The sequence below is a fragment of the Brassica oleracea genome, chromosome C4, assembly GCF_000695525.1.
Source record: "Brassica oleracea var. oleracea cultivar TO1000 chromosome C4, BOL, whole genome shotgun sequence".
NCBI classification, from domain to species: Eukaryota; Viridiplantae; Streptophyta; class Magnoliopsida; order Brassicales; family Brassicaceae; genus Brassica; species Brassica oleracea.
In genome coordinates, this window is record NC_027751.1 from 50,019,143 (window position 1) to 50,030,592 (window position 11,450).

At 36.8% G+C, this 11,450-nt stretch overlaps 3 protein-coding genes across 3 annotated transcripts; 2 read left to right on the plus strand and 1 right to left on the minus strand.

The window, feature by feature from the left end:
* Window positions 1–3,195: 3,195 nt before the first annotated feature.
* On the plus strand, window positions 3,196–5,356 carry LOC106339354 (ribosome biogenesis regulatory protein homolog). The gene is made up of 8 exons (XM_013778145.1): window positions 3,196–3,406; window positions 3,641–3,791; window positions 3,992–4,043; window positions 4,148–4,276; window positions 4,413–4,530; window positions 4,632–4,815; window positions 4,896–5,009; window positions 5,104–5,356. The coding sequence occupies exons 1-8, from the start codon at window positions 3,312–3,314 to the stop codon at window positions 5,215–5,217; spliced, it is 957 nt and encodes a 318-aa protein (XP_013633599.1). The 5' UTR covers window positions 3,196–3,311; the 3' UTR covers window positions 5,218–5,356.
* A 533-nt stretch (window positions 5,357–5,889) lies between these two features.
* On the plus strand, window positions 5,890–9,613 carry LOC106342102 (neutral ceramidase). The gene is made up of 7 exons (XM_013780933.1): window positions 5,890–6,393; window positions 6,485–6,693; window positions 6,899–7,228; window positions 7,308–7,819; window positions 7,899–8,024; window positions 8,609–8,672; window positions 8,744–9,613. The coding sequence occupies exons 1-7, from the start codon at window positions 6,092–6,094 to the stop codon at window positions 9,460–9,462; spliced, it is 2,262 nt and encodes a 753-aa protein (XP_013636387.1). The 5' UTR covers window positions 5,890–6,091; the 3' UTR covers window positions 9,463–9,613.
* A 101-nt stretch (window positions 9,614–9,714) lies between these two features.
* LOC106342103 (steroid 5-alpha-reductase DET2) lies at window positions 9,715–10,802 on the minus strand. The gene is made up of 2 exons (XM_013780934.1): window positions 10,336–10,802; window positions 9,715–10,247 (listed from the first exon to the last, which is right to left on the minus strand). Exons 1-2 carry the CDS (start codon window positions 10,726–10,728, stop codon window positions 9,855–9,857), a joined length of 786 nt encoding a protein of 261 aa, XP_013636388.1. The 5' UTR covers window positions 10,729–10,802; the 3' UTR covers window positions 9,715–9,854.
* Window positions 10,803–11,450: the final 648 nt, after the last annotated feature.

The window sequence follows — 11,450 nt, forward strand, 5'->3', positions numbered from 1 at the left end:
AATTATGTTAATCAAACTCGTCGTAACATATAAAACTTCAAACGTGAAAACCAATTTTTGTTTTTTTTTAGAAAAGAATAAGAAAACCATAACCCACACGATATTGGATCTTTGGCTATGATACCATGTCAAGTTTGGAGGAAACCCAAGTAGTATAATAGTTTCTCTCATCTTATTAACTTAGCCAATAGGCTTATTTATACAAATACATAACTTGTCTAGCAAGTTCTTTACATAATAAAATAGGAAGTCTAACTTATAAATTAATTCTAACTTTCCTAATAGTTACATAGAAATATATTTTAGGTGATCTCGTAATCACCGAGATCTCCTAATACCCTCCCGCAAGTTCATACGTGTTACCAATATTAGATTGGACAATCATCAAGTCGTCTTTATGGTGTTTATACCCCCACCATAGGGTCATCAGTGGCGTTATACCTCTTAGCAAATTCTTTACATAATAAAATAGAAAGTCTAACTTATACATTAATGCTAACTTTCCTAATAGTTACAGGGAAATATATTTTAGGTGATCTTGTAATCACAGAGATCTCCTAATAAGACTCGCAAACTAAATGAAGGGTATGAATGGTGACCGGGGAATGATGGGGAATAATGCATTCCCTAACGTTCCTATAAAAAATCACCATTCGCAAGGAATAATAATTCCTTCTCATTCCCTCTCGTTCCTGTTTTTTGTAGAGAATTAAACGATAAAATTATTCCTTGTTAAATTTGAGAAGGAACAACCATTCCTTTTCATTCCTGCTATTTTTTTCCCGTATATTCCTTTTCTGTTTGTTCCTCTTGTTTTCCGAATGGTCACCAGTCAGACGAGAAATCTTCCCCAAAGTCCGTATGAGGTATGAGTCGTGTTCTAAACTATGGGAGTTGTGTGTAGTATATTAGGTATAAACCACTTGCTTTTGAAACATTATTAGTGGTGGAAAGAAACCATTATGAAAAAATAAAAACAAAACGAACAATCCTAATCCATGTATTCATTAATTGGAGCACCAAAAATCGAAAGCTTGTCTGAAACTAGTTTTATTCAATCCAGATCAAACTAAAACAAATAAACCAAAATAATTTAAAATTTTATTTGTCAAATTACTATATACACGTACAGTCAAAACTTAGAGGTTTGATTTTTTTCGTTCAAGCAAAAATTAAGATTTACTCGAAGATTTTTTTGACTAATTAATTGTTATCACATAAACACGGTGGTAATGACACTTTTTAATTCGTTAAAAACAACATTGTAGTATATGTTACCAAAACTATGAAATTGAGTAATTATCTAATAAATATCTGATTTTTTTACTTTAGATAGTGAAATCTGTAGATGATTTTTAACTATAGTTCAATTTCATTTTGAAATTTGGATCATAAATAGTTTGGTTTGGAACACAAAGCTCGCCTCACGTTGAAGCCGGTGATCGCAGTGCATCAACAGATTCTCTCCAGACGTCTCGGTTCAGCTTAGCGGTAAACTGTTTAATTCTTTCATACTTTCCTCTTTTTAGCACGCGATAGGTCAGCAACAACCAAGAAAAAGTTTTTTGTTTTGGTGCCTACTTCTATCCAATTCCGGCAAAGTAATCCAAACGCCGTCAACTTCGATTTCACAGGTAAAACAAAAATAAATCTGGTTCTTCTTTTACTCTTGACACTGATTGATTCGATGGAAAGAAAAACAGAAACACAGAGCTCGCTTTACGCTGGAGCCAGAGATCGCAGTCACATCAACATCAACACATTCTCTTCATACGTCTCGGTTCAGCTTAGCGACAACTCTCTTGCTGTTGTAACTGACTTGATGGTTGGAATATAGGTTTTGATTCAAATTCAACTTTTAGTAAAATATCTGTAATTTTCAAAAAAGTTAGTTTAGATTAGTTTTTTTCTTCCTTTAGTTCAGTTTCATTTTATTTTTAGGAGGTGGTATTGGATTCAAAAATTTAATTTATTTCGAAAAAGTCAATTGAAAATATAAATAATAGATTTTGAATAATTTTAAATGATTTGATGAGGATTTAATGATTTTTTCTAAATTTTTCCATTTTAGATTTTAAAGGAATACAATTTAATTTGATAGAAACCAATTCGTTTAAATTTCATGATTTTTTTTTGAACTTTTGTATAAAAAAATGCACAAACAAGGACCAATTTTTTTTACTGATGAACATAATAAACTCATAATCATTTCTATACCATGTAGATAGAGAAATTCATTTTAAAAAGTGGAATAAACACTTTACTAACAAAAAATAATAAAAAGCCAATTAGTTACATATCATATCACTATATAAAGATGTAGAAATAATGCTATAAGATAATATAATTTTTTTTCTTCCATGTAATATGGATTACAAACATATACTTTTGTCATTTTGATAACGACCATTACATTTCCAAATCTATAGTATCAATAACTTTGACGTCCATATCTAATAAATAAATTATGTAAAAAATGATCTTCAAATCCTACCTTAAATCTGAAGAATTGGTTCTTTACATTTTATAATAAAATTTCATTAAATTCTTTTTAAATAAAATTACCATGAAATCCACAGAAATTGAATAACACAAATATTTAATAGAATTATAAAATTAGTGAAATGAATAACACTAAAATTTAAAAATATTTTAGTAGAATGATTTCAAAAACAAAATCCAATAACATAAGAATTGAAAAGAATTGATGAAATACATAATTTAATAACATACAAATTTAATGAACACTTCGATTCATTCAAATTTAATTGAGTTTTTAAATTGAATACCTCCACCTTAGTTTTCGATTATACTCCCTCTATTTCATAAAGAATATCATTCTAACATATTTTTTTTTGACTCATAAAAAGTGTAATTCTACATTTGTAATGTAAGTTTTCATAATAAATCTGTTTTTTATCCTTTTAAATAACTAACATGTGTTTAGTTAAATCATTTTCATTTAAATATTTTACAATAAATAAAAGTACATTAGTATATTTTTATCATTGTCTTAACCTGCGTAACATTAATATATGTGTTAAAAAAAAGGCAAAATATTTCAAATCAGATCTCCTACTGATTATTTTGGTTTGGTTCAATTCAGATCAGACCGGTTCGGTTAAACGAAAATCGTAGAGATAAAAGGACATTTTAGACAATTTTACCTTATGTTATTTAATTTAGCAGAGAGATAGGGGGTTTAACTCAAAAATACCGCAAAACCCTAAACACAAAAGAAAGTCCCTTTGTCTCTTTCTTCTTCCTCCACTCTCATCTCAATTGATTCCACTCACTGCGACGAGAAAGACATGGACATGGAGACGGACCAAATCTACCAGATCGATGTCGGCAATCTTCTAGCTTTCAATCCAAACCACCGTTTCTCTTCTGCCCCTTCTTCAAGGTTCGTCCTTTTCTCTCCTCTCGTGTTGAGCTCTTAGGCGGCGGCTTGATTTAACTGTTTAGACGTGTGTTTGTATGCTTAATTGTTGTAATCTTATCGATTGATGAACAAAAGAGAAAGTAAAGTTCGCATTTTTTTTCTTGCAAAGCTGTTTCCTTTAGCTTGTTAAGTCTGAGTTTGTTCTGTTTTTTTTTTTTTTTTGTTGATGTTTGTTTTTTTTTTAATTTAAATTAGGGAGGAGCTTGTGAAGGAATGTGTTACAGAGGGAACAAAGCTTGTTCAGGCAATAGCTGACACTCTTTTCAACCTTCCTTCTACTGAAACTAATGATGGCCCTCTCGTCCAGTTGCCTCCTCCTACAACTAAACTTCCTAGAGAGAAACATGTAAGAATAGCTGATCCTCTCTTTGTACTCTTCACTATCTCCAGTCTCATGAGACTATATATGCATGATAGATGTTGGTATGTGATTGGGTTTATTAAGTTTGCGAAATGAATGAGAGCATGTTTGTTTTGAGATGCAAACGAGTGGGTTCTCGTATGAGTTCTCGCATGATGCTGACCTTCTCTTTTTTTCTCTACCAGCTTCCAAGGCCTAAGCCTCCTACTAAGTGGGAAGAGTTTGCTCTCAAGAAAGGTATAAAGCTGAGATTGAGTTATTTATTTCGAGGATTGAAAGCTTGATTTTGTTCAGTGTTTTACTCTGTTCTAAATTGTTTTTTTTTTGGTTATGTTTCTTAGGTATACAAAAGCGGAAGAAGGACAAGATTGTGTACGACGAAACAACTGATAAGTTTAAGCGTCGCCATGGTTACGACCGTGTTAACGACGATAATGATATCCCCATTATTGAGGCAAAGGCATCAGATGGTACCTCTTATTATCTTATCTTTGCTTTCATAGCGCCTAGAGTATGTTGTTAGTTGCTTAATGAAACCATATATGCAATTATTGTGGCAAATACATTGTAGAGTTGCATTTACAATTTCTTTTGGCTTAACTGCAGAGCCAGGTGAAGATCCTTTTGCCAAGAGACTGGATGATAAAAAGAAGAGAGTCGGAAAGCAAGAAAAGAACCGACTAGAGAATCTGAAGACAGCTGCTAAAGCTGGTGCTTTACCAAGGTATATAACAACTTTTTCGATTAGTATTACAAGCTAATAGTATCATAGGACCTGTCACATAGTTTTGGATCTAAATGGGTTTAAATACATTATTTTTGCAGCCATGTCCAACTAGCTGTGACCGGATTGCCCATATCAGGCACCAAAACTCAGCCAAAGAAGATTGGAAAGGAGGCACTTGGAGATGTAGCTGGTTTAGCTGCTACTTCAACAGCTAGTGGTGGAAAGTTCGATAAGAAGTTGCCTGGAGAAAAACCTCCTAAGAAGCAGGGCAAGCACCACAAGGTAATTCACAGATAATTTTTTACCGTTCTTTTAGTTAATCTATCGACAATTTTTTTTCTAATTTGTTTATTTTTTTACAGTATTTACCAGTTGTACCAAGGTATGGGTGGGTTGACGAGGAGAAAGAGCAGACTAATAAAGTACTTGGCAAGTTATTGTCAAAGCATTCACATGAGATCCTCAATGTTGGAAAGGTAACACCCAAAAAAAAATACTTCTCAGCTCTCTCCTCTCTAGTTTTGGTCTCTTGCATCTGATACTAATCAGTTGAATTTGAATGTGATATAGGCGATAAACATGTACAATGACAAGAAGGAGAAAAAGAAGTCAGGAAGATCAGACAAGTTGAAAGCTAAGAAAGACATCACCAAGAAGAAGCCTTATGCCAACAAAGCCAATTGAAGAGACTCTCTCCACCTTGTTTTATTTACTTTGTCGCTTATCTCATAACAACAAAAAGTATTTACAAATTTTGTGTGTTCTTATCTGTTAAGGGAATACTCTTATATTTTATGTTATATTTTAATCTTTTCGAACACAAGAGTTAGAAGAGCAATCTTCTTAATCATTTAAAGAAGAGAAGATCAGTAAGCAAACTTATATCAAAGAGATAATACCAAAGAGCAAGAGGAATAGACTGTTTACAAGCAAAGTATCTCTCAGTGACTCTTTACCTTGCTTTGTAATAATCTTTCCTGTCAAAACCTGAAAAAGCATAAAAAAGATCATATTCTTTCAATAGCCACCTCAAAGCCCACTTCAATGTTCTTGTCAGATCCGTATAGGATGGGGTCATAATGTGTTACGTGTGAAACGGTTGAGGGTTTCACCCACCTCTTTGAAAGACCACGTGTGAAGACAAAGATTGACCCAGAATGATTATTGCACATTAAAGGTCAAGTTACTGAGAATTATTAAGTTTGTTTGCCAAGACAAGCAAACCACAAAGGAAGTAAAGTCTATGAAAACAAACACACACATTCACATAGTAAGTTCAAAGCCTATCACATGGGGACATATCATCAACTTATCTTTTTAAATAATAATAATGAATACCATAATTCTATTGTGACAGAGTAAGATCCAATGAGAGAGAGCACTAACCGACATATCCACCCTTGTCCGCATTTTGAATTTTCTCTCTCTCTCTCTCCCACTCATCACCTTCTTGCAAAGTTTCAATCTTCCATGGCGTCCACAGTGAATCTCCTCTAAGTTCCTCAAATCTATTTATTCTCCACTTCTCCTCCTTTCCTTCCTTCAAGCTCACCAAACCATGGCTGTCTCAGTGCCATTTCATTTTCTATTCTTTCTCCTTCTTCTAGACAGAGCTGTTTACTCGTCTTCAGAGTATTTAATCGGTGTCGGAAGCTATGACATCACCGGCCCCGCCGCTGACGTCAACATGATGGGATACGCGAACTCCGATCAAACCGCCTCGGGGATTCACTTCCGTCTACGCGCTCGTGCCTTCATCGTCGCTGAGCCTCAAGGGAAACGCGTCGCGTTTGTGAATCTCGACGCGTGTATGGCGTCTCAGATCGTTACCATCAAAGTACTCGAGCGACTCAAGGCAAGGTACCGTACCGTACGACAAAAGTATAATGATCTCTAAGCAGAGTGTTTGTACAATCTTTGTTAAAAAGTCTTGTCTTCATATTTTGGTTAGATATGGTGATCTTTACACAGAGAAGAACGTGGCTATAAGTGGGATTCACACTCACGCTGGACCAGGTGGTTATCTTCAGTATGTTACTTACATTGTCACCTCTCTTGGATTCGTTCGTCAGTCTTTTGACGTTCTCGTTGACGGCATTGAGCAAACCATCATCCAAGCTCACCAGAGTCTACGTCCTGGTTCTGTCTATGTCAACAAAGGTAAAAGTAGAAACCCTCTCTTAGGATCAGAGTCTCTTCCTTTAGTTAAACCACTTAAAAAGATCTAGCCATTGTGTCAGAGGTCCCCAATAAGACGAAACTAATATTAAATGATGTGGTTTCGGGCGTGGAGGAATTACGGAACCTTATGGCATTCAAAAATATAAAAATATAAACCACTTTGTGTGTGTGGGTTGATGATTAGGTGATCTTTTGGATGCTTGTGTGAACAGAAGTCCTAGCTCTTATCTCAACAACCCTGAAGCTGAGAGGAGTAGATATAAGTACAACGTTGATAAAGAGATGACGTTACTCAAGTTTGTTGATTCACAGTTGGGACCTATTGGTAGCTTTAACTGGTTTGCAACTCATGGGACTTCCATGAGCAGGACTAACTCTTTGATAAGCGGTGATAACAAAGGCGCGGCAGCGCGTTTCATGGAGGACTGGTTTGAGAATGGTCAGAAGGTTTCAGATAGTTCAAGTAAAATCCCTCGGCGAGTATCTACCATTGTTTCTGATCTGAACACAAACCGTGCGTCTAGTCAGATCCTTTCCTTGAGAATTACTTACCTAATGTGGCAAGTCTATGACAAGTAATTTTCTCTTTTCAGACAGCGGGCTTTTGGACATTGCAGCTTCTTATAAGTCATCTAAAGGACAGTCTCTTGATGCTAAGATACGAGTAAGGAAGGCTTCAAAGCGTGCATTCGTCTCCGCCTTCTGTCAGTCAAACTGTGGTGATGTGAGTCCAAACACTCTCGGCGCGTTTTGCATAGACACTGGTCTGCCTTGTGATTTCAATCACAGCACCTGCAATGGAAAAAACGAGCTGTGCTATGGACGTGGACCCGGGTACCCTGATGAGTTTGAGAGTACACGAATCATTGGAGAAAAACAATTCAAAATGGCGGTGGGACTATTCAACAAAGCTACTGAGAAGCTGCAAGGGAAAGTTGGTTACCAACATGCTTATGTAGATTTCTCGAATCTTCAAGTCACTGTTCCTAGAGCAGGTGGTGGTTCTGAGACGGTGAAGACATGTCCAGCTGCAATGGGGTTTGGTTTTGCTGCTGGAACAACTGATGGTCCTGGTGCTTTTGATTTCAAACAAGGAGATGATAAGGTATAACTAAAGCTTGTTAAGACTATCATCTTTGTCTGAATCTTTCTTTTCTCTAACAAAAAGAATCTGCTTCCTTAAGGGTAATGCCTTTTGGAGATTAGTGAGGAACGTGTTAAAAACTCCTGGTCCGGAACAGGTTCAGTGTCAGAAACCAAAACCTATTTTACTTGACACTGGTGAGATGAAGACACCATATGACTGGGCGGTGAGTGGCTCTATCATCTGTTTCCTGAAAATTGATTTTAAGTATTTGAAGCTATCTTTCGACCCAAAAAAGTATTTGAAGCTATCTTTCCTTTTTGGAACACAAAGTATTTGATGCTATCTTATATATGAGCTCTGTCAAGGACTAGCAACTAGATTATTCCGGGTTTAGGTAGAACCGCAACTAGATTATTCCGGGTAGAACCTAGTCGTTAACAAATAATTAACAAATTATTGATTTTTTGTATATTTTACATTTATATTAGATATATTAGTTTTTAAATTTAATTATAAAATTGTTTTGATGAGTTATAAAAATTAGATATATATAAATAAGATACTAGACAAATTTGTGGATTTCCACTTACATTATTAATTTATTATCTTTTTAAAGAAATTTAGACCATTTTAAATTGATTTAAACCAATTTAGACTATTGTAACCGATTTAGAACTGTATAAACCGATTTTCATGGTAGATTTTTAGAAAATCGTTTCGGTTATGACCCGTTTTGATGCTAGCCAATTTTTAGAACATTGGAAGCTATAGATTATTGACGTTTTGTTAATTGTTTGAACCGTGTAGCCTTCGATTCTACCGGTTCAGATGCTTCGCATTGGTCAACTAGTCATCCTTAGTGTCCCTGGAGGTATGTCATTGACACTCTCTAGTGCATACTTTAGCTGATTAAAACGCTAATATCTGAATCTATGGACACAGAGTTCACAACAATGGCTGGAAGGCGTCTTCGTGACGCTGTGAAGTCATTTCTCATCTCTCTGGACAGCAAGGAGTTTGGCAACAACCTCCATGTCGTAATCGCTGGCCTCACCAACACGTATTCTCAGTACATTACTACTTACGAAGAGTACGAGGTTCAAAGATACGAGGGAGCTTCAACGCTATACGGCCCTCACACACTCACTGCTTACATCCAAGAGTTCAAGAAACTAGCCACAGCTTTGGTCAACGGTCAAACACTCCCGAGTGGGCCCCAACCACCCGACCTTCTAGACAAACAGATCAGCTTACTAGCCCCTGTGGTCGTGGACTCTACTCCTTTAGGAGTCAGCTTTGGTGACGTTAAAGCAGACGTGCCTCCCAAGTCAACGTTCAGGAGAGGTCAACAAGTCAACGCGACGTTTTGGTCAGGATGTCCACGTAACGACCTGTTGACGGAGGGATCTTTCGCTGTGGTGGAGATGCTGCGTGACGGAGGGAAGTGGGTCCCAGTGTATGACGATGATGACTTTAGTGTGAAGTTTAAGTGGTCGAGGCAGGTGAAGCTTAGCCCTGAGAGTCAAGCCACGGTGGAGTGGAGGATACCAGAGTCGGCGGTGGCTGGAGTTTACAGATTAAGACATTATGGAGCTTCGAAGTCGCTGTTTGGTGCCATCACAAGCTTCTCTGGTTCTTCTAGCGCCTTTGTAGTTGTATGAAATTTAACCTAAAGTAATATAGCGTATCACACACGCATTCTCCATTTGGTAAACAAAGCTACTAAGAGATGCCCTAGTTTACATCTTATAAGTCATCACCACACAACCATCACCACACAACCATTTAAAAAAAAACACACCATTTGATTTACTCTGGTCTTTGGATTCATTTAGTTATTGATATGTCTTGTTTCATTAGAAAACTAGCTTTGTCTCTTAGTCTTTACATGACATATACAACACTCTTCACTCTTATGTTAAAACCTTTGATATATTAATAGATTGGTCTAAATGATACACATTTTAGCACTCTTGTAGTACACCAACATAAATAAAACTAAACCGGAACAATAAACCAACATTAAGAGAACTAAACCGGTAACTGAATATTTTCAGAACACAAAAGGAATAACAGCTTTCCGAGTCTTTGGGTACTCGTCCTTAAACTTGTCACCGTACCATACGTGGCTCGCACGTGCGCGCGGGATCAAGTTGGAACACGTGTATAGGAAAAACCCAACTCCGGCCCAAGACCAAGTCATTACAGCCCAGCCCAACCACTCAACCACCTCTCCAAAGTAATTCGGACAGCTTACAAACTCGAACAAGCCTCCTCTCGGTATCACATAACCTCCCCGGTTCTCCTTCTTCATCCGTACCAGAGTCCGGTCCGACGTGATGTTAATCCACATACCGGTTACGAAAACCACCGTACCGATAACAAACCGCAACCAGAACCACACTCCGTCGTCGTAGTCGTTCTTGTAATGAGAAACGTACCTCGCCTGGTCATGAATTAACCAAAAGAATTGTAAAATTTTAAACCGGTACAAAGTGATAGTTTTACTAAACCGGAATCAGATACATCGTTACCTGGATATAGGCGTTGAGAAGATTAAAGGTGAAAGCCATGGCGGCGATGGTGATCGGGAAGCCGTTTTTACTCGAGGAGGAGCTGCGGAGGAGGCGGAGAGGGTAGATGACGGTGCGGTGGAAGTAATGGAGGAGGTAAGGTGAGAAGAGGAGGAGAGATTTGGGATTGTGAGAGTGGCGGCCAAAGGGGAAGAGGAGGAGCGTGAGCCATAAGGTGGGGCTCTCCATGAGGAACCAAGCGAGCGGGGGAGATAAGGTGGGTCCCCATCCGGAACGGTTGTGTTTGCCGTAAGGAGCTTGGAGGAATTTGAGAGCGACGGCGGTAGGTGGGCCCGAGAAAATTAGTGTTAGGACGCAGTAGCGGAAGAAGGTCTCATCGGCGATCTCTTTCATTTTGGGTGATTCTGCGAAGTGATGAAGAATCAGATCTATCCGTGCAGAGTCGAGTACAGCTCAGCTTGGCAATTTAATTCGATGTAATAATAAAAAGTAATATTTTGACTTTTGCAAATTTTTTACTTTTGTAAATCTTGTACTTTGTCTTAAAGCATGTTTATGCGCGGTCTTTAGTGAGGTTCTTAATGCGTGGACTCCCACAAAACTCTTAATGATCGGTTACAAAAACTACTAATTAAGAATCGATTTTAGTGAGTTTTTTACACTGTTCGTGGACCCCACTGATTCCTGACGCTCCGCGATTGGTTTGATTTTTAATTTTTTTTATTTTAGATAAAAGAAACTTAAGAAACCTATTTGAGTTTTTTAGAGATAAACATAGGGCCGTTCAATATGGTAAAACCAAACCGTACCGAACCGAACCAAAATAGACAATATGGTTTGGTTTTGGTATATACCATATAAACCGAATGGATATAATTTTATAAAAACCGTAGGGCTTAGATATGGTTTGGTATATAACCGATTAAACCGAATAAACCGAACAAAACCGACTAAAAGTAGAAACATGTATCTATTTTATAACAATACATGAATATCTATTTGTTATATAAGTTAAATTTGTGTTAATAACTATTACCATAATGTTATAGTAATAAAGAACAATTTATAAAACAATTGAACTATAATTAAATAACAATACATCGCAATTCAGACAT

What these genes read in the sequence shown, in the direction of transcription:
- LOC106339354 (XM_013778145.1), top strand. Translation starts at nt 3,312, where the DNA reads ATGGACATGGAGACGGACCAAATCTACCAGATCGATGTCGGCAATCTT. An exon ending in TCTTCTGCCCCTTCTTCAAG is followed by an intron (nt 3,407 to 3,640) that starts GTTCGTCCTTTT and finishes AATTTAAATTAG; the next exon opens with GGAGGAGCTTGTGAAGGAAT. An exon ending in AGATCCTCAATGTTGGAAAG is followed by an intron (nt 5,010 to 5,103) that starts GTAACACCCAAA and finishes AATGTGATATAG; the next exon opens with GCGATAAACATGTACAATGA.
- LOC106342102 (XM_013780933.1), top strand. Translation starts at nt 6,092, where the DNA reads ATGGCTGTCTCAGTGCCATTTCATTTTCTATTCTTTCTCCTTCTTCTA. An exon ending in CTCGAGCGACTCAAGGCAAG is followed by an intron (nt 6,394 to 6,484) that starts GTACCGTACCGT and finishes TATTTTGGTTAG; the next exon opens with ATATGGTGATCTTTACACAG. An exon ending in TTCTGATCTGAACACAAACC is followed by an intron (nt 7,229 to 7,307) that starts GTGCGTCTAGTC and finishes TTCTCTTTTCAG; the next exon opens with ACAGCGGGCTTTTGGACATT.
- LOC106342103 (XM_013780934.1), bottom strand. Translation starts at nt 10,728, where the DNA reads ATGAAAGAGATCGCCGATGAGACCTTCTTCCGCTACTGCGTCCTAACA. An exon ending in TTCTCAACGCCTATATCCAG is followed by an intron (nt 10,248 to 10,335) that starts GTAACGATGTAT and finishes ATTCATGACCAG; the next exon opens with GCGAGGTACGTTTCTCATTA.